Here is a 21,357-nt window from a genome sequence, read left to right on the forward strand (position 1 = left end):
TTGAACATACGTGATTTTATGTGGCTTTCTGACTGATTTCAAGACTTCAGAAAAGATTGGGATTATCTTCTTTGTGTTCCAGGATGAGCTAGTGAGTTTCTATATGGCTGGCATTTTATTTAGGCCCATTATGGAACAGATACAGATTTCATCCCTGTGCTCTGATCAAATAAAAACTGGAAAGATTTTTTGGTGGTACCTTAGTGGGAATAATGTCATTCGCTGAGTAATGCAGCCATCTAGTGGCACAATGACAGAAGTTCAGCAGTGTGGAATGATTTTTCCAAGAGAGTCTGGGAGGATGAGTCGGGTAGCTCCTAGTGGAAAAAAGAAAGTCCAGCTGTAGTTATCTCTTCTTTTGTTTTCTAAAGCTGTGCAAAAAAATTCAAACAGTTAAACTTTTAAAAAAAATCAAACCAATTTTGAGGTTGTCCCTGTTTCACCTGCCTGTTTCCACTCAAACACAGAGAGAATTAAATCCATTTTTAAATGCTTTTCTGGACTAGATCTTAGTGAAAGAAACAGAGCAAGCTAATTTTGTGGAAGAGTACAAGGTATACAGCTCTGTCCTGCTTCTGGGTACGCTCACGTGGATGACACTGACCACAGAAAGACATGCCTGCGAGTCAGCAGGGCTGGGGCAGCTGTCACTCCCACACACATTCAGACAGAGCCAGACTAAGCAATGGCAAAAACTGGCTTGATGTATGCTTCTGTACTCAGAGTTCATATTCACAGTGTACAGGGGTTTATTTCTGCCACCACGACCTGTACATTTACTGAACCAAATACATTTACTGAGGAAAATATGGGTAACAGGGAGTGAGTTAAAATTTGAGGTGGAAACTTGGTTTAGCAGTTCTGTTGATTTTTCAGGTTGGAGGATATGTTTCTAAAGGCCTGATTTTGTAAAACCTTGTTTATGTTGAGCAGCACTTAAGTAACATTCCTCTGCTCTTTAAAAGCAGTACCCAATGTGAATCACACAAGTGGAGCTGTGCATGAGATTATCCAGGATCCATTTATCAGCTTGTATCCCTGAGGCCTGATCCAAAGCCTTTTGATCACAGTAGAAAAAAAAAAATCATTGGCCTTAGTGGACTTCCAGTAGAATCTATAATCTGAACCCTGTGGTCACTTGGAAGTGCAGATGATCTTATTCTTTTGGTAGTGCAAGGACCTGGTTCACACCTGAATCTCTGGTGTTCTTCCAATGTGAAATTACAGTAAGGCTGCAGCTGATGTTGTATTTCTGTTAAGCTGTGACCTCTATTCTGCCTGAACAGCATATCAACAATGACCACATACATGGTGAGAAGAAAGAGTTTGTGTGCCGATGGCTGGACTGTTCCCGGGAACAGAAACCTTTCAAAGCCCAATATATGCTGGTGGTCCACATGAGGAGACATACAGGGGAAAAGCCACACAAATGCACTGTAAGTAAAGGGGCCTGAGCTCCAGGTTTGTACAGGGAAGCAGGGGCTGTGCAGAGAACAAACAGAGCAGGACAAGTGCTGCATTCCCTGAGCTCATCTGTCAGACTCTTGTGGAGAAGAGACTGCCTTGTCTGCGTTGTTATCCAGCACAACCAGATGACAAAAGCGTTAGGAGAGGGGGTTCCCTGGATGATTTGGCCCACTTCCTCAAGTTTAAAGTACAAAGAAGCCCCAAAAGGCATTATTAAACATGGCTCAGTTTGCTTAATTATTTAAGGGCACTTTCTCTTACAGAGCTTGGTATTACTGCTGGCCACCAGCTCCTGATGGCTTTGCAATGGATTTCAGTCTTAGTCTAGGTACATGAATACTGTGCTCTCCTGTAAGAGAAGATTTACATAATGCTGAAAGCATTTTTACTTGAGCTGTGGCAGAGTTTGCTTGGATAAAATTAAAATCCTCCAAATCAAAACTACATTGGACAAAGTTATGAAGGCCTGGAAAATTTCTAAACTTTTATAAGTCCACTTTTGCTGTTTCCTGTAACTCCAAAGATTAAAGCTAAACCAGATTTATGTCTTGTCTGCAGTTTGAAGGTTGTACAAAGGCCTACTCCAGACTAGAAAACTTGAAAACGCACTTGAGATCTCACACTGGAGAGAAACCGTATGTGTGCGAACATGAAGGCTGCAACAAAGCTTTCTCCAATGCATCTGACAGGGCCAAGCACCAAAACAGGACTCATTCCAATGAGGTAAGTAAGCACAGCTTCAAAAGATTAATACAATTCATTGTTGAACAGATTTACAGTGTGGTCATAGCAATATATTACAGAGGACAGGCACAGCAACCCTCAGCAACCTGAAAGGAATGTAAGTTCTGGATGCCTCTTAGCAGCACAGTATGTCATACAGACCTGGCATTTTATTACATGTAGGAGAGTTTTGAATGAGGGAGTTTAATGAAAACACATGCATTAACCAGGGAGAGATCCTGTTTTCCCTGTAAAGCTGGGATCATTTTTCCCTCTGGAGCTGTAAGGGCTCATTGGGTGCCTGGACCCATCCCCATGTCTGTGTTGGCACCAGGCATCTGCTGGGATGCAGCTTCCCCAGCGTACTTTGGGGTGCTGCAGACAGCCACAGTGTCCACATTTGAAATCATGGATTGCTGTTTGTTCTGAGTTATGCCTTTTCCTTCTTCTCTGGCCTCTTTCACTCTTTCTTTCCATCCTGAACAGACCTCATGGACTAGGGATGCAGCAGAGAAAATACAACCTTTCTCAAGGAAACCAGCTGTGGCAGTCACAGCTGTTTCCAAACTCTCAGTGTAACATCTCATTATTACTGTTTACTGTTACTGCTGCCTCCTTTTTCAGGAATCACACCATCTTCTTGCATTGTCCATGTTTTATTGCCCCATTTCAAGTTGCACAGAGAGTCACATCATCTCAATCTCACATCTCAGAGTCCACTGTCTCCTCCTTGACATGTCCTTATACTCCTTTACCTCTAGCCTAAACCTGGGAGTACTGGAAGGGCAGGACATACCATAGCAGCTATATTTATTTCCACACAGCTTGTATCTTTCTCTAGCTGGCTGTCAGGTCTGTCAGGTCTGCACATAGGCAGATCTCCAGGGAGCACTCATCCTCTTCCAGTGCCTGCCCTGCAGCATCTCTTCAGTCACAAAGGAAGCAGAGGGCATTGCACATCTCTTGAGTTTCCTCATCCCTGCCGTGTGTGTTTTCAGCAGCCCAACTAATAATGGCACTGAAGCCCTGCAGCAGTTTCATGAATGGTCACCAAAGTAGAAGGAAGTTCACCAAGTCTTGCCAATAACTGCCTGAGTTTTCTTTTTTCATTCACTGTCTGAACCAACCTGTGGGCTGCTTTGAGGAGTTAGACCTTCTCACACTTAGTGGTGTGACCTGTCCCTGTGTTAATTTTTTGTCTAACAGTAAACCAACCAAATTTTATGCTGCACATGATTTCTGATAGGTGCAGCCACAGGGGCAAATGGAACATTTCCTTCACCATTACTTGACACCAAAACAGGCTAATCTTTTAAGGCAACATATACTGGTGGAGTGATGTGAATACAATGAAAAGCACAGACCAAATTCAGCATTTGCTTGCTGTGCCATTTTAGCTTCAAGTAGGTAACCTACACAGAGCTTTAAAAGCAGCTGACATATCTTGATGATGATATGCCTTACTCATGCAGAGGAGAGCTAAGTGACTTGTACTTCTATAGCAACCTGAGAAAACCTGCCTCAGTAGCTCAACATCATCTCTAAATTGCTCATTTTTTCTCCTATTCAAGTAAGTGGGAGGGATTTTTCCACTGATGTCAGTGGAAGCAGTCTCAGGCCTTAGACAGCTATGACGAAGCTATATTTGTCAAAAGCTCCACAGTGCTGTGTGTAAGAAGAGTGAGAATCCCTCTGAGAAACTCTACATGAGGGTCTCTTTCTATTTTTTGAAGGTTAGTATAAAAAAACCCTTTAAAATAGTAGTTTCTTGGAAACAATTCAGTAATGAAAGTGAGTGAACAATACTTTACTTCCCGAGGCAATTAAAGGACTTAGGAAGTGCTCAGCTCTTCTTTCTAATCCCCTCATAATACAAGAAAAAAGGCTTTGTTAATTTATAAGACAGTAAATTTACTTTATTCTACATTGCTTAGTGAACTATAGAAATCCACAGATAAAGAAAGTTGTTTGTAAAAAATGAGTGATGAGTTATGCTAGTAGCAGTAATAACAGTACTAGTGCATATATTGCTGCAATGTGAAAATGTTCATGCCACTGTATCTTATGCTTTGACATTGTACTGGTGATCTGAAGGAGCCAGAAAAAAAATGCTTCCTCACTTAATTCTGCCTGAACAAATGGCCCAGCATCCTTTGAAGGGGGTTGTTTCTCTCAGTAGTAGGTACTAGGCATACTGGGAATGCTATCAAACTGCTGAGGGCAAGGGACAGGGCTGAAAATCAAAGCAGTCTTCATAAATTGGCATAGCTGAGTTAGCTTCTCCTAAGGTAAGTGAAAGCTGTGCCAGTTAGTACCCATGAGGGACTCTGCCCTCAATCATCTGTGCAGCACTAATTGCTACCTTCTGAGTCAAGGGGAACTAATGGTTTTAACTAGGTGCAGTCACAATTTGATAGGACAAGGGGTGATGGCTTTAAGCTGGAAGAGGGCTAATTTAGATTAGTTATAAGGAAGAAACTGTTTAGTGTGAGGGTAATGATGAGGTTTCCCAGAGAAGCTGTGGATGCCCCATCCCTGGAAATGTTCAAGGCCAGGTTTGAATGTGGCTTTGACCAAGGGTTCCCTGCCCATATTGGGAGGGGATTGGATAATTAGATAATCTTTAAGGTCCCTTCCAACCCAAACCATTCTATGATTCATTTGTAGAGACCATAAATTAGGTAACAAATTCACTGTGAAAGCATATAACCGTGACACCAGCTGTGCTCCAAGGAGTTCTTCAGGAGTCCCACATGGAATAAAATCTGATATGGGTGGGTTTTGTGTCTTGTCAGAAACCATATGTGTGCAAGATCCCGGGCTGCACGAAGCGCTACACAGACCCCAGCTCCCTCCGGAAGCACGTGAAGACCGTGCACGGCCCGGAGGCACACGTCACCAAGAAGCAGCGGGGAGACATCCACCCAAGGCCTCCGCCACCAAGGGACCCAGGCAGCCACTCTCAGACCCGGTCACCAGGCCATCAGACTCAGGGTGCAATTGGTGAGCAGAAGGACCTCAGCAACACTACCTCAAAGCGGGAAGAATGCCTCCAAGTGAAAGCGGTCAAGTCAGAAAAACCAATGGTATGCAATACACCGTGCCACTCCCTTTGTCCTCTTCTTCCTGCAACCAATTAATAACCCCTTTATGAAATGCTCAAGTCTGTAAACTCTAGCTCACAAGGTTTGTTTTTTTGAGGTCTTCTTCTGTGTTTACATTGTAAAATGTTTTTAAAGCCTAAGAAGCAACAAATAAAAAGATTACAGATAGTCTGTGCAATATAGAATAAGTGCAGTGCTGGCAACTGCCACAATAATTGTTTCTCTTAAAAAGCTCCATCTTCTGGAATAAGCATAGTATGAGAAAATCATAGTTTTCATTTAAAAAGTAAAAAAGAAGAGTTCTTTCCACTCTTCTGTTTCCAGAAGAAAGACGGATCTGGATCTCACAGACTGAAAGCCAAAATAAGAAAAAAACCAAACCAAACCACAAGTCCAAATGACTAAAATGATGATATTGATGATGATCATTTTTGGAGAACCTGGGAAAGCAATCAAATTTTAGGGGCTTGAGGCTTTTGGGTCATGGATCAAACTGAAGCAGGATGAATTGACTTTCTTAAACAGCAGATGGGCATCTTTTAATAACATCTCTGTTGTGATGTGACCTCTTATGTTTATCTGATACTTACTCAAGTTAACCTAGTCCAAGCTTAACTAAATCAAGTTGAATTGACAGTCTGCAGGTCTTTGCTGTGGTTTACCTTAACGTATTGCATTAAACTGTTGAAAGGACTGTATTCCATTTTTTGAGACACTATCTTTAATACACAAGTTCTTTTATTTGCCTGAATTTCATATGCCATCTGCCCTCTTCACAAGGGTTAATTCAAAGGCAGCCACTCCATCCTCTTCCCCATCTGGGTCTATGATTCATCTGTATTCAGCCCTTGGGGATTACAAATATGAGCCCTCCAAATTCTGCTCATACTGTTAATCATGCTGCAATTCGAAGTGATTACTCATTGAAATATGAGTTACTGCTATGTTGTGCCTAAGGCTTATGCTCAAACTGCTCAGTATTAATACTCAATTCAAAACCTTTGAAGGACTCAGAGTAAACTCGTACTAGAGTCTAAAAGAAGGTCCTCTGCTATCTTTGATGATAACTACGTTATTTACAAAGGAGCAAAATCTCTTTTGCTTTGCTAGGTAAACGTGTAGCATTATCGAGGCATGTTGAACACAGTTTTAACAGGAAAATTTGTGGAAGAGGTACTAATGCCTATAGCTTACACAGTATTAAATATTTCTCACTGAAAATTATATTTTAAAAATATTTCTGTGTTTCTTGCTTTTCATTGCATATATGAATTAAGGTATATTTTCTGGTTTTCAACTAATCCAATGTCTTTTCTGTCTAATGCTCTTAAATGTCTTATTCTAACTTCCTAAGGACAGTGGGTAATAAGGTGAGGGCATTTTAACTTTTCTGCTTTTTTTCTTATTGCAACATTATATATGTTTTTATTTTGGTCTTCTGCCTGTTGTTCAGTCATTCCTTTATTTAGTAATGTGCAATCCATCAAGCACATTCCCAGTTGTAATGTGTTGTGAACATTTTGCAACATGTTGACATGTGAAAAATCTGGCTTATATTGGTGAAATATCTTCAGAAATGTCTTTGTACTTTCCCCTCTAGATGAGACATCCATTTTTTTTCTGTATTCCACATCTAGAACTATATGTCCTGCATAATACAGTTCTTATTTCTGTACCCTACCTCACTGTGATCTTGACATGTGCTACAAGAACAGGCTTCTGATCACTATTACACTTTTCCATATGGCATGGAGCTGTTGACCAGAAGTACAAACTTTCTTCTGTATAATAACTGTTGTTTCTATTCTTGTCACCAAATCTGCTACGGCCAGGATTTGGAAATGAGCTTGCTCAGTGTGGCCTCATAAATTCTAAGTATCATCATTCAAGTTAGAAATAATAAAATAGTTATTGAATCTCAAATGGACTCCTTAGGGGCATAGGAAACTACAGTAGTGCCATGAATCTGTGTCTTCATTCACTGATGTTTAAAGTGAGAGTCGTCTCCGGCACTTCAGAAATTCTAGACAGCATTTTTCAGTAAAATGTACATAAAGATCACAGAGTGGCAAAAAAAAACAAACCCCAAAAACAAAACCACATCAGAAACCCTTAAAGTTAAATACTTACATGAAACTGTTCTTGTGAGCAAAATGATACTGCATGCCCCACTGATTTGTGATCACACTGATAGAACCTTACAGTGAGATATTAAGTCCAGAGACTTCTGTCTGTCGTCCTCTGTTTTGTCTGTCAGTTTGTTCATTTTCCCATTCTTTTGAAAGAACTTTATAAAAAGTCTGAAAAGTAAATCAAGCCTGTGTTTCCACACAGCAAGAGTTCTGCTAGAGCAGCAGGGAACACTCCCTGTTAAGAAAGAAGATGTTATTGTGGCATGTTTATATCCCTGCAGATTAGCAGTCTGTATTGTCTACTCCAATTCTTGCACTTAAAATCTTAAATTCTAATGAAACAAAGGATTTGATTTAGTAGATCATCACCTTCTTGATTCAGGGCAGAGGTGGTGTAAGTTAGGTATAAGAGGAGGTATAAGGTAGACCTGAGTGCTCCCAGGGTCACAGGATGCTGATAATATGATACAGTATTTTTTGCACTGATGCTTTGTCCTTGTTTTATTACATGCCAACATTTCAGGCCAACCACTGCTTGTAACAATGAGCCTTAAGCCTGGAAAATGCTTACATTCTTTAGCCACAAGTCTAATTAAAAAAACCCAAATTCCAGTGTTGTTGGAGTCTTGTTTGTTTGTTTGTTTGTTTGCAAGCCTAGCAGTGTAAACTAATACTTTGTAACATGGCTGAATTCTGGTTTGGTTTCTCTGAGCTGCAGCTTCAATTGGGAACAGCACATAAGCAATGTAGGTTGTCCATCCATATGTGCTCACAAATGGCTTGAAGTGATAGAAGTAACTCTGGGAATAACTCAGATCTAAGTGTCTTATGGAGATACATTGTATACCATCAGCAACATGTGAAAGGCAATTTTAGTCCTGTATTTTACAATGCCCTTCACTGCAGTTGAAGCCAATATCTAGAAAGCCTCCTTAAGAACAATCACTGTTATAATTTAAGGCTGAACTTTTCTATACCTGTATCTTTGGCTCCACTTAGCATAAATGCTCTGGTTAACATTGTTTGCTTAATTCTCACACTGTTTTGTCTCTGACTTCCCTCCAACAGACATCTCAGCCAAGCCCTGGTGGTCAGTCTACATGCAGCAGCGAACAGTCCCCCATCAGCAACTATTCCAACAATGGGATCGAGCTTACTCTGACTGGTGGTGGTAGTGTAGGAGACCTCAGTGTCATCGATGAAATCCCAATCATGGACTCTACCATTTCCACAGCCACCACAGCACTTGGCTTACAGGCCAGGAGGAACATGACAGGGACCAAATGGATGGAGCAAGTGAAATTAGAAAGGTTGAAACAAGTTAATGGAATGCTTCCAAGACTGAACCCCGTTCCACCTTCCAAAGCCCCAACCTTGCCGCCTCTCATAGGAAATGGTGAGATATACATAAGAGGAGTGATAACGTTTTTTGTCCTTAATCTTGTTGTTTGCTAGCTCAATCTTGCAACTCTTGCAGGAGTTGCACAGCTCAGGAAACTCAGCAGCTGTGAAACACTCTGTGTTTATTCCCTCATTGCAAGTTCTTCTACCCACACCCTCTGAGATGTCTGAAAGTCCTGTGTCATACAGAACAGGAGCCCGTGAGGGAGCCATAAATCACATTTTAAATATTCCCTACAGTTAGAGGTTTTGACCCAAGATCACCATAATTCTGTCTTGCTTTGAGACAAGGTAGAAGAAATAAATACCTGTGAGTTTACTGTATGGAAGTCTTTCTGTTGAGGCCGTTGCAAGGCAGCCTTTGCAGAGATGTGGTGGGCTTCCCTTTAAATAACTTGTTCCTACACATAGAAGAAATCATATGTACAGATGCTACTGCTGCAGAGGGCAGATATCCATGATTAGGAGCAAGGTGAGGTTGAACTCTGAAGATCCCCGGTTGTTTTCCTCCAAAGAGCTGCTCATTACCAAAATAGATGTTGCTGCTGCCCCTACTTTGCCTACAGCATGCCTGTAGGTTTCTGGGCTCCACCCAGAAGTGACAGCCCAGGTTTTCTGAGACCCATTCAATCAAAAGAAACTATGTAAAATTAAGAAATATATCCTGTTTACTTAAAACCAAACCAAAACAAAACAAGGAAACCAGCAAAGATGTTTTGCAGTTGTTAGGAGTTATTTCAAGAATATTTCAAGAAGTATTAGAAATGACCTTGAATAGCCTCCAATTTGTATATTTTGCCATTCCATGCAAATGCCTGTTCAATTATATTTTGCCTATAAAAAGCTCCCTTACGAATGTGTCCTCCTGGCACATCAGCCAGCATAGCTGCACTGCAGGCTGGAGTACTGCACCAGCTGATGACAGTTTGTGGCTATGGGCTATAAATTTTCTGCTGGGATTCACACTGAAATGTTACCCTTGAGTCTCTGAATTAGCTTTTAACCTAGGGACACAGTTTTTATCCCTACTTCTTGCAGGACACAGTTTTTATCCCTACTTCTTGCAAGAAAGAGCCCCGCTGTAATTGTCTGTGATGATGTTCTTCCTCTATACTCCACTTAAGTCTTTACTGTGTGTTTTCTTCACAAGTTTCTGGATAATACCTCTTTGTTTAACTGTGAATTTTACCCACAGGTACCCAGTCGAACAGCAGCTGCAGTGTCGGAGGATCCATGACTATTCTGCCAAACAGGAATGAACTCTCAAGTACGGACATCACTGTGTTGAACATGCTGAACAGGAGGGACAGCAATACTAGCACAATCAGTTCAGCCTACCTGAGCAGCCGCAGGTCCTCTGGAATCTCACCTTGCTTCTCCAGCCGGAGGTCCAGCGATGCCTCCCAGGCAGAGGGAAGACCGCAGAACGTGAGCGTTGCAGACTCCTACGACCCCATCTCAACGGATGCCTCCCGGCGCTCCAGTGAAGCGAGCCAGTGTGATGACCTGCCAAGTCTTCTCAGCCTCACCCCAGCCCAGCAATACAGGCTGAAAGCTAAATATGCAGCAGCTACTGGTGGACCCCCACCAACTCCACTGCCTAACATGGAGAGGATGAGCCTCAAGACAAGGATGGCACTCTTGGGTGACTGCAGGGAGTCTGGAGTATCTCCACTGCCTCCAGTGAACGTCCCTCGAAGATGTAGTGATGGTGGGGCAAATGGTTACAGCAGGAGGCACTTTCTGTCTCACGAAGCTTTAGGAAATGGGACAAGGAGAGCCAGTGATCCAGTCAGAATGGCCTCTGACAATGTCTCTGTCCCGAGAGTTCAGCGTTTCAACAGTCTTAATAGCTTTAACACTCCTGCTTTGCCTCCATCCATGGAAAAGCGCAACCTTGTTCTTCAGAACTACACCCGTTCTGAGGGTGGCGTCTTCCGCGGCTTCAGCTCCCCCTGTCCTCCAAGCATCAGTGAGAATGTCGCCCTGGAGGCTGCTACAATGGAAGCAGGTAGCAGTCTGAATGATGAGGATCTCCTGCCAGATGACGTGGTCCAGTATCTGAACTCCCAGAACCAGGGCGTGTATGACCATTTGTTGAACAATGTCCTAGATAGCAACAAAATGCATCACAGCTCAGTTTCAGGAAACAACAATTCCAGCAACTTTGACCAAGCCCCTCCACCGAGCAGTCAGCAAGCGGGTCCCGAGGCAAATAAAAGCGATTTGCCCATCCAGTGGAATGAAGTAAGCTCAGGAAGTTCTGACTTGTCTCCTTCAAAGCTGAAATGTGGTCAGCGGTCAGCAGTGCAGCAGGCTCGGGCCTTCAGACTGCATAACAACATGATGGTTCAGCAGCAGAACCTGGAGAGAAGCAACATGGCCCAGCAGAATGGCTATGGGAACCTGATGGAGAACAACACTTCCTACAGTGTACAGCAAAATATGACTCTTGGCAGCGGAGCTGGGAATTCTTTCAGCATGCAGTCCAACAAGCCTTACAGTGAAAGCATGGGCAGGCAAGCAATGATGTCTGGGGTGACAGACAATTCCTGTGGCATGGCAGTGCAAGGGCAGAAGCTGAGAATCAGCAACATGCCAGTGAATGGGAACCAGCAAAATTTCAGCCATCCCCTGGCATCCAGCGATCAAACCACCAGTATGGCAAACGGGATGCAGGACAGGAATATGATGGAACCGGAATATTTGCAAAGCCAGCCAGTCGGAGATGGCATTCGTTACCAGGGAGTCAATCAATCTGGTCAAATGATGCTAGGGCAGGTTAGTCCTACCTCACAAGGCAGCCTGTATCAAGGGCCACAGAGCTGTCCACTGGTGTCTCACACCATTGGTAGCCAGCCTTCAGGTTTGTCAGTGGCCAAAAGTTACCAGTCATGCTCTAATTACAGCAGCAACAGACGGCAAAACATGTTGAGAAACAACCTGTCCCAACAGCAAAGACATGTAGGTGATGGCAGCCAGACGTACAGGGTAAACACCATCAAGATGGAAATGCAAGGTCAATCACAGCAGTTCTGCTCCAACATGCAGAATTACTCTGGTCAGTTATATGACCAAACCATGGGCTTTAGCCACCAAGCTATGAAAACAGGTTCTTTCTTTGGTTCAGAAGCCAGCTGCCTGCTGCAGGGGACTGCAACTGAAAACTCATCTGAGCTTCTTTCCCCAGGGGCTAACCAAGTGTCAAGCACAGTTGACAGCATTGACAACAACAGTCTAGAGGGTGTGCAGATAGATTTTGATGCTATCATAGATGATGGGGACCATGTCAGCTTAATTTCGGGAGCCCTGAGCCCAAGTATCATTCAAAATGTCTCCCGCAATTCCTCACGCCTCACCACTCCCCAAACATCTCTTACATTCCCAGCTATGCCTGTAAGCACAACCAACATGGCTATTGGGGACATGAGCTCTTTGTTGACCTCACTTGCAGAAGAAAGCAAGTTTCTTGCTGTTATGCAATAGACATCAAAAACAAAAAACACTTAGGAGATAACAGATGGAAAAAAAAAGACTCATATTTTTTAGTTGTGTATGTATTTTAGCAATCTCATCTCACCTAAATGGGATGTGTTTCAAGTATATTCCTTTTATGGAATAAGGACTCTGAAAACCCTAAAGTGTTCTAGGGAGAAACTGTCTTCCATTTCAGTTTTGAATCAGTATTGCTACGCCCATTCCCTCCCTTTCTCTCTTTTCTCTCTTGCACCCTTTTTAAATGTCTGTATGCTTCTTTTATTTTTCTTTTGTTTTTTACCTGTAAACCAATGTAAACGTGTGAAGTGCATGTTGTGGGGTTTTTTTTTTGTTTTGTTTTGTTTTGGGGTTTTTTGTAAAGAAAGGCCTGATGAAATGACATTTTTCTGTTACTCAAATGAAGCTAGACCTTGTAAAACTGTTGCAACTTTTCCTCTTGAACGTATAACCAGGCACAATGTGAAGTGAGCATACAGTGATGAAATCCTCTCTGGATGCACTGGACACATCACACTGAGGTGGAAAACCAGCTTAGAAATGCACTGCCATGCTACCCCTGGGCTGCAGTTTCAGAGACACGGAGCACAAAAATTTGGGAGGTTCAAGCAAATAAGAAATGTAAAAATCATCCGCCCTTTGATCTCTAGCAAAAGCTTAAGGTTTTTGTAAACACACACAGAGATAGCTGTCACTGCCTTGAATAACAAGGCTGAGATTGTGTCATGTTCAACTATTTCAGAGGAAGGAGTGGACCAGAAAGCTGTTCGTTGTCCAGCTCTCATCTTTTGCAGTATTTGGTGTTCTGGTTTTCAGCCTTCTTTTTTAAATGACTGAACAGCAAAATTATGGATATGTATACTTGGGTATTCTACAGTCTTCTCATTGCATACCACATTTGTGGAGGTACAGTCAGGGTGTTATGAAGTATTTCATACAATGAAATAACAAAATTGCAGTATTTCACACTGGGGAATTCTTTTTTTTTAATGCAAATTGTTGAGGTGTAACTTGCTGAGCCACTGGTTCTTATTTGCTGGAAGAACTGTGTGTATATCCCCTTTAGCCCAGACAGCTCCATGGATACATAGAGCTTCTAAAATATCATGAGCAAGTCATGTAAAAGAAGTAGAAAATGAATGGCTGGCCCAGTTCTCAGACTAGCCAAATAAATCAAAGCAGTTGCAAGCAATCTGATAATCTTAAATGTTTTTCCACTGTGTCCAGGCTTTGCAAAATTAAATTAAAACTGCCATTAAAAATAGCAAAGAAACAAGGGGAACAGCAAGTATTCACAGATCACAGACTATTCTGATCTGGAATTATTATCAGGTCCAACTCTTCAGTGAATGGCTGTATGAGGATCAAACCCACAACTTTGATGCTATTAGCACCCTGCTCTAACCAACTGAGTTGTCTGGCAACTAATCAAAGCTCTGAAAGACCAACCCAGCTTCTTTCTCTCTCTCTTGGTGACACCATGTGCATTTAATTTCCAAGCAAACCAGTGGGTCAATGCCCAGGGTCAGTCACACTGGCAAAAAATTGAAAGCAATGCACTGTGATCATTAAGCTACTCACTGGTAGAGGTGAATGGCATTTTCTCTGTGAGCACTGGCTTGTTTTTGGCTCTGCTGGGCTCCATGTCTGCACCCATGAGTAAACAGTGCTCCTGAGTGAACAGGCTGCTGTGGGGAACAATCACCAGACCACGGTTTACATTCACCCACTCCTAGAAGCTGTATGGAGTTCCAACCCTCGAAGACTTTTCAGTTAAATCCCAATAGTGAAGTCCTACTATGGGATGTAGATTGTGCAGGCACCTACAGTCATGGATTTGATGTCTGTGAGGAGCTGATGTTATAGTAGACACACAGCAAGATGAGAGAGCGTAGTCAGTTTTGAAATACAGATAAACTTTAGCCCAGTCAAAATTTTCTAGCCTACAGAAGGTGACTTCTGTAGGCTAGAAAACCAACTGTAAAAGAAAAGGTGAAATACCAGGTGATTCAGGACATGGCATTTGAGAAAATGTGGAGGAATTTAATCTCACTGAAGCTGTCAGATGACATTTATCTCTTAACAGCTGTTAGAATCAGAGTATGAATGTATAAATCAGTAGGAAAACATCATAGGAATTTGGTGCAAGGGCCATATTTGAGTTTATCACAGCACGTACCAAGAGATTTGCACGGTGAGCTGGAATGTCAGAAATCAAGACAAATGTCCATGTCCTACACCTTTTATCATTACCTAGTTCCTGTCTTTCTTGTTATGTTTAGCCAGCATTTCTTTCTTACCCTGTCCCATGCACACATATTCACTCATCCTGCACTCTTCCCTTTGACACTTCCCCTCCCAGTTTCCCTGCCCCTGGCCAGCTATCACAGCCCGCCTGCAGTGGTCCTTGGGTTGCACGGGCAGCTGGGCACAGCTCACCATGGCAAATGACTGCATTGCTGTGGCAGTGGGAGGAAGCTGCTCCCTGTTGCCCTCTTGTTGCCCAAAGGGCCTGCAGAAACCTGCTGCCTGTACACAGCCATTGTCCCTGCTCTGCTGCTGGGACAAGAAGGGATGCATCCCTCTGGGCAGGTCCCCAGGGGAAGGGATGTTCCAAGGACCATGCTGTGCATTGCAGTGCTGGGATACAGTCCACAGCCCTGCAGAGAAGCAGCACTATAGGCATGAGGAAAGGCTGTGCTGGACGTGTTTCAGATAGTTCTCAGTAACCAATCCTGGCTGTTTATTAGAGCTATCAATTACATGTTTATAAACAATTTCAACAGGGAGACTTATGACCAGCCTGGGAGTAGGTGGCTTGGGAGACAAGTCTTTTATTGTAATGGAACCAATACATTAAAAAACCCCAAACATCCCCAACTATTTTTTAAACTCAATTTTCCAGTTCATAATTGTATCTGCTGGTGCAATTGATGCTGGGAAGCTATTAACAGATGTGATCCATCAGAGCTTAGAAGGAGCCATTCATATTGCTCCAGGCTAAAAGGCACTGTTTGAGTAGCCAGTTTGCCTTCCTGGATTTGACAAACCTTTGTCACTCACTTAGCCTTGTCTTGGGCCAACAGTGTGTCTTGGCAGAAACCACATGCTCAAGAAAGGCATCCCATTTGAGTTGGCAAAGCTGAAGAATCAGTGACTCCACTGTGTCCTTGGGGAGTTTGTGCAAAGGATTTATCATTTTCACCATTAAGTGTAAGTGCCACTTCTGTTCATGTATATCACTTTTCAGTTTTTAGTGTTTTCTCACTCTTTTCTGTTTTATACTAAAGAGCCTGGTTGTGGTACCTGTGAGGGTAGCAATACATCATAGCCCAGCTATCTTGGGTTTTGGTTCTGTTTTGATAAGGTAGGCTGGTCTCCCTGAGCATGGCACTGTTACACTGGACACCAGCTTTCACTTGTCAACCTCCTTCTCAACATGTGGCAGTCTGGGGAAAGTCCCATCAACATTGGTGGGATGAGTTTACTAGCACCCCTCTACTCTTCCAGTTACAGAGTTGGTTTCGTGTATGTGGCACATCAGTTGATTTTTGCATAGCTGTTGGAAACCCACTGCTCACCCAAGAGTACAGGAAAATGCACAAAATATCATGAATGTTCTATTGTTAGAGCATTGCAGCATAGGTCTAAATCACCATTAATGGTAATGGCTCTGTGAGGGTCTTCCATATGCGTCACTGTCGGCCTTGGGCACACCAGTAACACTCAGCCTGCCTGAAGTGTGTGTGTTTCTCCAGACAGTTTCACTTTCCACAAAGTGGAAGTTGCCAGTGAAGAGTTTATCTGTCAGCCACGTGCAGGTGAAGGAAAGATGTGTGGGCTTTGCAGGAAAGTCAGTGGGCATCCACGTGGGAGTGCAATGGTCCCACACATCCACACGTGGCAGATGGTGTTATTCTCTCCTTGGGGAATGGCCCCACATGGTACGTGCATTAAGATGCTGGCTGGCTGCTGACTTCCCATCACTGATTCCCCCCTCCTCAGTGGGATGGCTGGTCAGCTCACCCAGGCCTGTCCCTCCATGGCTTGTCCTCCTGGACAGCAGTGTTTATATTCCCACAATGTATGTGCCTTATTTTGCGTTGACCCTGTGAAAGAGAGGGACCAGGATGTGTTGCCAAATTTTCCTGATGAGTCTGTACTTGCCATTGAGCTAATAGTACATACCACTGTTAATAGTGTCTAAAACATCTTTTAAACCTCTGGTATTCATGTGTTATTGTCCTTGGATTGGTGGAATGTCTCCTATGGAACAGTTACTGTTGTCAGTCCTGCAGATGTGTAAGATAAAAAAAGTGTTGCTTTTTTTAAAAATTTTTTAATTTTTTTTTATAAAGCTTGTAATCCTTAAAAAAAAAAAAAAGAGAATGTGTAAATACATTTATGTACGGTAGGAATAGTGTTCAGTTGTAACAGACCTTAGTGGTCTTCATTTGATAAACCTGCAGTTATGATCTGATGTTTCTCAAGCCTTAGGTTGATCTGAAGGGTCTGTAGCACTGTGTACATATGAACTGTACTTCTGCTTTCAGAACCACTTAGCTTTTTTGTAACAAAAAAAAAAATGTTTCTTACAATGTCAATAAAAACAAAAGCCTTTGTACTTAAGTTCTTAGCTTTCAGCTTCTGAAATATCTCCTTGGGGGAGGGAGTTATTTTTTCGTACATCTGAAAAGCCTGGTTGCAATCAGTGCTTGTATCGCTTCCACTCAGAGCTGCTTCCCAGCCTGTTGCCTCACTCCATTCACAGTTTAAATACAGATGGGAAAACAAAACAGGGTGTTTACCTCCTTGCTAAAGAAAGATGGCTGATGAGTGTTGGGTGGAAAAACAAATGAAAATGCAGTGTCACACCGATGAAGTGTTTGAAGGGAGGAGAGAGACTGGTTAACTGACCTGGTTAACTCTGCTGCTGGAGCAGTCAGCAGTTCAGAGGCCAAAGCCAAGCTGTGCTGAACTTTGGGCTGTTCTGTGGGGGCTGTGTTTCCATCCCTTGCCAAGGGTGTCTCACAATAGCTTGCCCACCCATGAAGAAGCATGGGAGGGAGGGAGGGAGGGAGGGAGGAAGAAAAGTTCCCCTGGTTGGGTTAATCTGTAGATGTCCACTCAGGTGGGTTACAGTGAGATCTGCAAAGACACAGTTATCTTGAAAGCTGGACATGTTTAATGAATGCTCCTGTTGAGTACAGTTGCTATGGATGATGTCAAGTTAGTGGTGGCAAACAGTATAGAAAATGTTGTAGCACTGCTTGGTCTTAAGGTGTCTGATCTGTTCTCATTTCAAAGCCTTTTGTTTCCATTGCTGGCACCTTGACAAGACCCAGAGCACTCTGTTAGCTGTCAGTGTTCAGGTTCTGCCTTAGTCCTTCCTCAGCCAAAATAAGTGAGCCATTTCCCAGGTTGTGGGAGATAAATTTGCATTGTTATTTGCTCATTTAAAGTTTTTTGGTTTTTGTTTTGTTTTGTTTTTATGTGTGGGTGTGCCCTGTTTTGTTGCGTTTTGTTGTTCACCATTATTTTTTGTCATTTGGCACAGGACTTAAGGTTTAGGAGGGACAAAGGGTAGAATGGAGAGCTGAAGCTTAAAACATGCCCAGCTGAGAAGCCAGTGAGGCAGGAGAGCCCTGGGAGTGGCGTGGTAGGGGTGAGGGAGACCCTGCAGTTTGAAAGGAAGGTTGATGGTGGCCATGGTGCCTTAGCTTATATGCTGCAATCCAAAATTCTCCCAGAGACTGGCAGTGCTTCAGCATCAGTTCACTTTGGGGGAGGGGTGTGTGTGACAGTGGCTTCCCCACAACTTGGACCAATGGAAGGTCAGCAGCAGGGATGGAACAAGCCTCAGACAAAGACATGATGGGGCAGCAGAGAAACAAGCAGGCCTGTGGAGACTGGGGAGTCAGTAGCAGGATCCATGCTGACAACAGATGATGGCTGCTGTCAGGGGCTCAGAACCAACAGAGGCATTTGTGAGCCTTACCAGCTGCCTGCAGGTAGTGGGAGGTGAGGAACCCCCACTTCTTACATGCTAATGCAGTGAAGTCCTGCACACATGCACGCGTGTAAGAGCATTGTGCCCAACAATGTGGTCAGCATTGCACACCTGCTGCCATAAGGGAGCCCACACACCTGGACTGACAGCCCCTCTCTCTCATGAAACTTGCACCACTACCTTCACCTTTAACCAACCCCTGCATGCTCATCTTCCAGCTGGATCTCCTCCACCAGCTGGATCGACTTCAGGATGAATGTCAAGAGGGCAGGAGATTCCAATGGGCCCCCTGCCCTGTTCAGCACATTGGTTATTTGCTGTGTGCTGCCACGCAGTGCAAGGTCAAGGTTATAGCATTTCCAGAGCTGAGCAGTGGAGGGCTGGGGCTCCAGGTCACATTCCTCTCCTGCAGCCTGACCTGGGATTGGGCTGATGAAAATCTGCATGTTCAAAGCTGCAGCTGGAGACCGGAGGACCTGTGTTGCCGTGTGGTAAAGCTCAATATGATGCCAAGTTTTCAGGAGAACAAAAAATAGCAGGGCAGTCGTGGCTTGTACCATCCAAAAGCAGATGCTCTTGACCTTTAGTCTGTGCTTTAGTGCCAAAGCTGTAAATTAATCAATTTAATTAATTAAATTAGTTTCTTACTTCAGAAGGACATGTACCCAAGAGAGAACTGCAGTTTGCAAAGCCTGAAAAGAATATAACAGAGATATACAGCATCAATCAGCAAGGGAGTAGAAAACTCCCTACAGCCCCCCAGTACCCTAAACAGGTGGCATGACATTACTACACTCAAATCCAAAGATGGGCAACCCAAAAATCACCAGTCATGTTAAGAGCTGGCCTGCCTTAGTCGGGGATGAAGCAGGGCAAGAGCAGACAGTGTACACGGGCCCACAGTGCTGATGGAGTTACTGGGCTGGCTGGGTGTAAGCAATGGCACTGTAGGGCAGCCCAGTGTAATATTTTTCCTTTCCCAGCTTTTGTGGGCTTGACTGTGTAATCTTCAAGCTGCTTTTCAAAGAGAGGGTAATGGGAAAGAGAAGACTTGTTCTCTTCAGGCTGAAATACAAGCTATTTGTGTTAGGAACACGGCTTTGTTACATGATTAGTGCAATGGGAGCCCCTAGGCACCACTTCCCAGTACAAACAACTAGTATTAATAACTCATGTTAAAATTGCCTGCTATTTAATAACCTGGGCCTCTTTCCACCCCGAGAAGCACATAAATGCTTTGTGTTCCCACCATCTCTGCCCGTCTTCCCTCACTGGCTTTGGACTCTCCCTGCTGATTTCCCAGGAAAAAAAGGAGCAGGTTTGGGTAAGGAAGAAGGAAGAACTGACAGTGTTTAACAGGAATCCCCACAGTCCATGTCTGTGTACCTTCTTGCTTGCCCTCCCCATTATGGCGTACTGCTCCTGCCTCTGATGTGAGGCTGCTCATTGCTGCCGTGCCTCGCAATCGCAGTCCCTGCTTTCCCCCGTGTTCTGGGGACGGACTGACCTATTTCATGCCTTGCCAAGGAAGCAGCCGCCCTCCCTCCGGGCTGCCCCAGCTGGCTGAGACGTGATAGACCAACAACACTGTTACTCATGGGTGGGAGGCCCGAGTGAGTCATGCTTCCCCTCGCCCCACAGGCGGGGTGGCTGCGGCAGGAGAGCGGGGAGCAGACAGCGGGACTGCGGACACACAGCCATGCACAGTTGGGCCCAGGTGGGAGCAAGAGGCAGTGGGGAGATCAGATGGTGATGAACCATAAACAGGATCGTTTCTCATCGGCTGGCTGAGCTGCTCCAGCTTTTGCCCGCAGCACTAGGATGGCTGTCAGGCCTGCAAGGCGGTCTCTAAGCACCCTGCTCTGCAGAAAAACATTACTAATGTTCCCACGACCGGAGCAAGAGAGAAGAGACAAATAACTTGGACGGCAACATGAAACAGTGGCAAAAATCTGGAAGACAGAGGAGGAGAGAGGAAAAAAACAAGAGGGTGGAAAGCTCTATAATGACTGAAAGAGCCCCAGATGGATACAAACCGAGAAAAGGCCAGAGACAGAAATAGTAGCACTAATTAGCTGAGCTGAACGACCCCACTCCTGCTGTACCTGAGCATCCTCCGCTGTCCTCAGAGTCCCGACGCTGTCAGCCCTGGGAGAGGAGGAGTGGGAGCAGGGAGCTGCTCAGACCTGGATGAACAGAAGCAATTAAGTTCCTATAGCAACGCTTAGTGAAAAATCCCAAAGCAGAGGCGCCTATAGAGCTGGGTAGAAAAAGGGTTGTGGCTCCAGGCAGCATTCCCTGAGGGAGAGCCATGAGAAATATGTGCTTCCCCATCCTGAGCATGGATCCTGCTGTACCTTTGCTGCTTGAAGACTTCCCATTTCCATTATATGAGCAGCCAACCCTCCCAAGACATAGGAAAAGTTCCCTTTGCCTATTTTGCCTTGAGGCAGTTTTGTTTTGAAGTCCTACAGCACATCCCACAGTGCCAAGGAATTGTGGCAATGTTTTCACTGGCAAATTTATTTATATGGAAGGCTTTTTCTGGGAAAGGGCAGACATATCTCATCCCTGTTATTGCTGACCACCTCAGCCTCCTGTCAGCTTTTTCAGTAAACTCCTTCAACTTTGTCTGTGGGACCCCATGGCATGGCATTGCTTAAATATGGCTTTTTGGAGGGAGCTTCAAAGAAGGAAAAATGGTCTGCATCATCCTGCTTCAGAAGCTGAACTAGAGCTCTCATCAGAAGTTTGCAGATGTAAAAGAGGGCTAAAAATCCCCAAGTCATACCTTTTGTGAAAGCAGTCATCAGGCACTGACTACTGACTCCTCAGAGCTGTGTAGTTCAGTGGCCAAGGCCCCAGCACCCATGGCTGCCCCCAGAGGCTCGGGGCTGGAGCAGCAGAAGTGAAGGGCTGCAGGGCTGCCATAAGTGGCAAAGTCTGCTGCAGCACGTGTGGGCACCGGCCTTTGTTCCCTTCCAGCAGGAGTAAATCAAGCTGCCCTTTGCAGCCATCCAGGGAG

General features: G+C 44.1%; 1 protein-coding gene and 1 long non-coding RNA gene across 12 annotated transcripts in view; one reads left to right on the forward strand and one right to left on the reverse strand.

Annotated features, from left to right (window-relative positions):
* The window catches only part of GLI3 (GLI family zinc finger 3), a 206,433-nt gene extending 189,482 nt beyond the window's left edge, over positions 1-16,951 (forward strand). For all 5 annotated transcript variants that reach the window (XM_071429792.1, XM_071429795.1, XM_071429793.1 and 2 more), the window contains 5 exons: positions 1,287-1,436; positions 2,026-2,190; positions 4,986-5,276; positions 8,495-8,822; positions 10,023-16,951. In XM_071429792.1, the coding sequence (XP_071285893.1) occupies positions 1,287-1,436; positions 2,026-2,190; positions 4,986-5,276; positions 8,495-8,822; positions 10,023-12,313 (3,225 nt within the window). In that variant the 3' untranslated portion in view covers positions 12,314-16,951. The remainder of the gene's footprint in view (positions 1-1,286; positions 1,437-2,025; positions 2,191-4,985; positions 5,277-8,494; positions 8,823-10,022) is intronic.
* LOC139591291 (uncharacterized) overlaps positions 1-20,626 on the reverse strand; it is a 258,419-nt gene extending 237,793 nt beyond the window's left edge. For 2 of the 7 annotated variants that reach the window (XR_011679606.1, XR_011679602.1), the window contains exons 1-2: positions 20,438-20,624; positions 10,166-10,936 (exon numbers count right to left, since the gene is read on the reverse strand). This is a non-coding gene — a long non-coding RNA (uncharacterized lncRNA). Of the gene's footprint in view, positions 1-10,165; positions 10,937-20,437 lie in introns of all 7 variants that reach the window. The other 5 variants (XR_011679607.1, XR_011679603.1, XR_011679605.1 and 2 more) reach the window with 5 other exon arrangements.
* Between the last annotated feature and the right edge of the window lie 731 nt (positions 20,627-21,357).

The sequence above is a fragment of the Agelaius tricolor genome, unplaced genomic scaffold, assembly GCF_023055355.1.
Source record: "Agelaius tricolor isolate 1412-34295 unplaced genomic scaffold, bAgeTri1.0.p SCAF_6, whole genome shotgun sequence".
In the NCBI taxonomy this organism is placed as follows: domain Eukaryota; kingdom Metazoa; phylum Chordata; class Aves; order Passeriformes; family Icteridae; genus Agelaius; species Agelaius tricolor.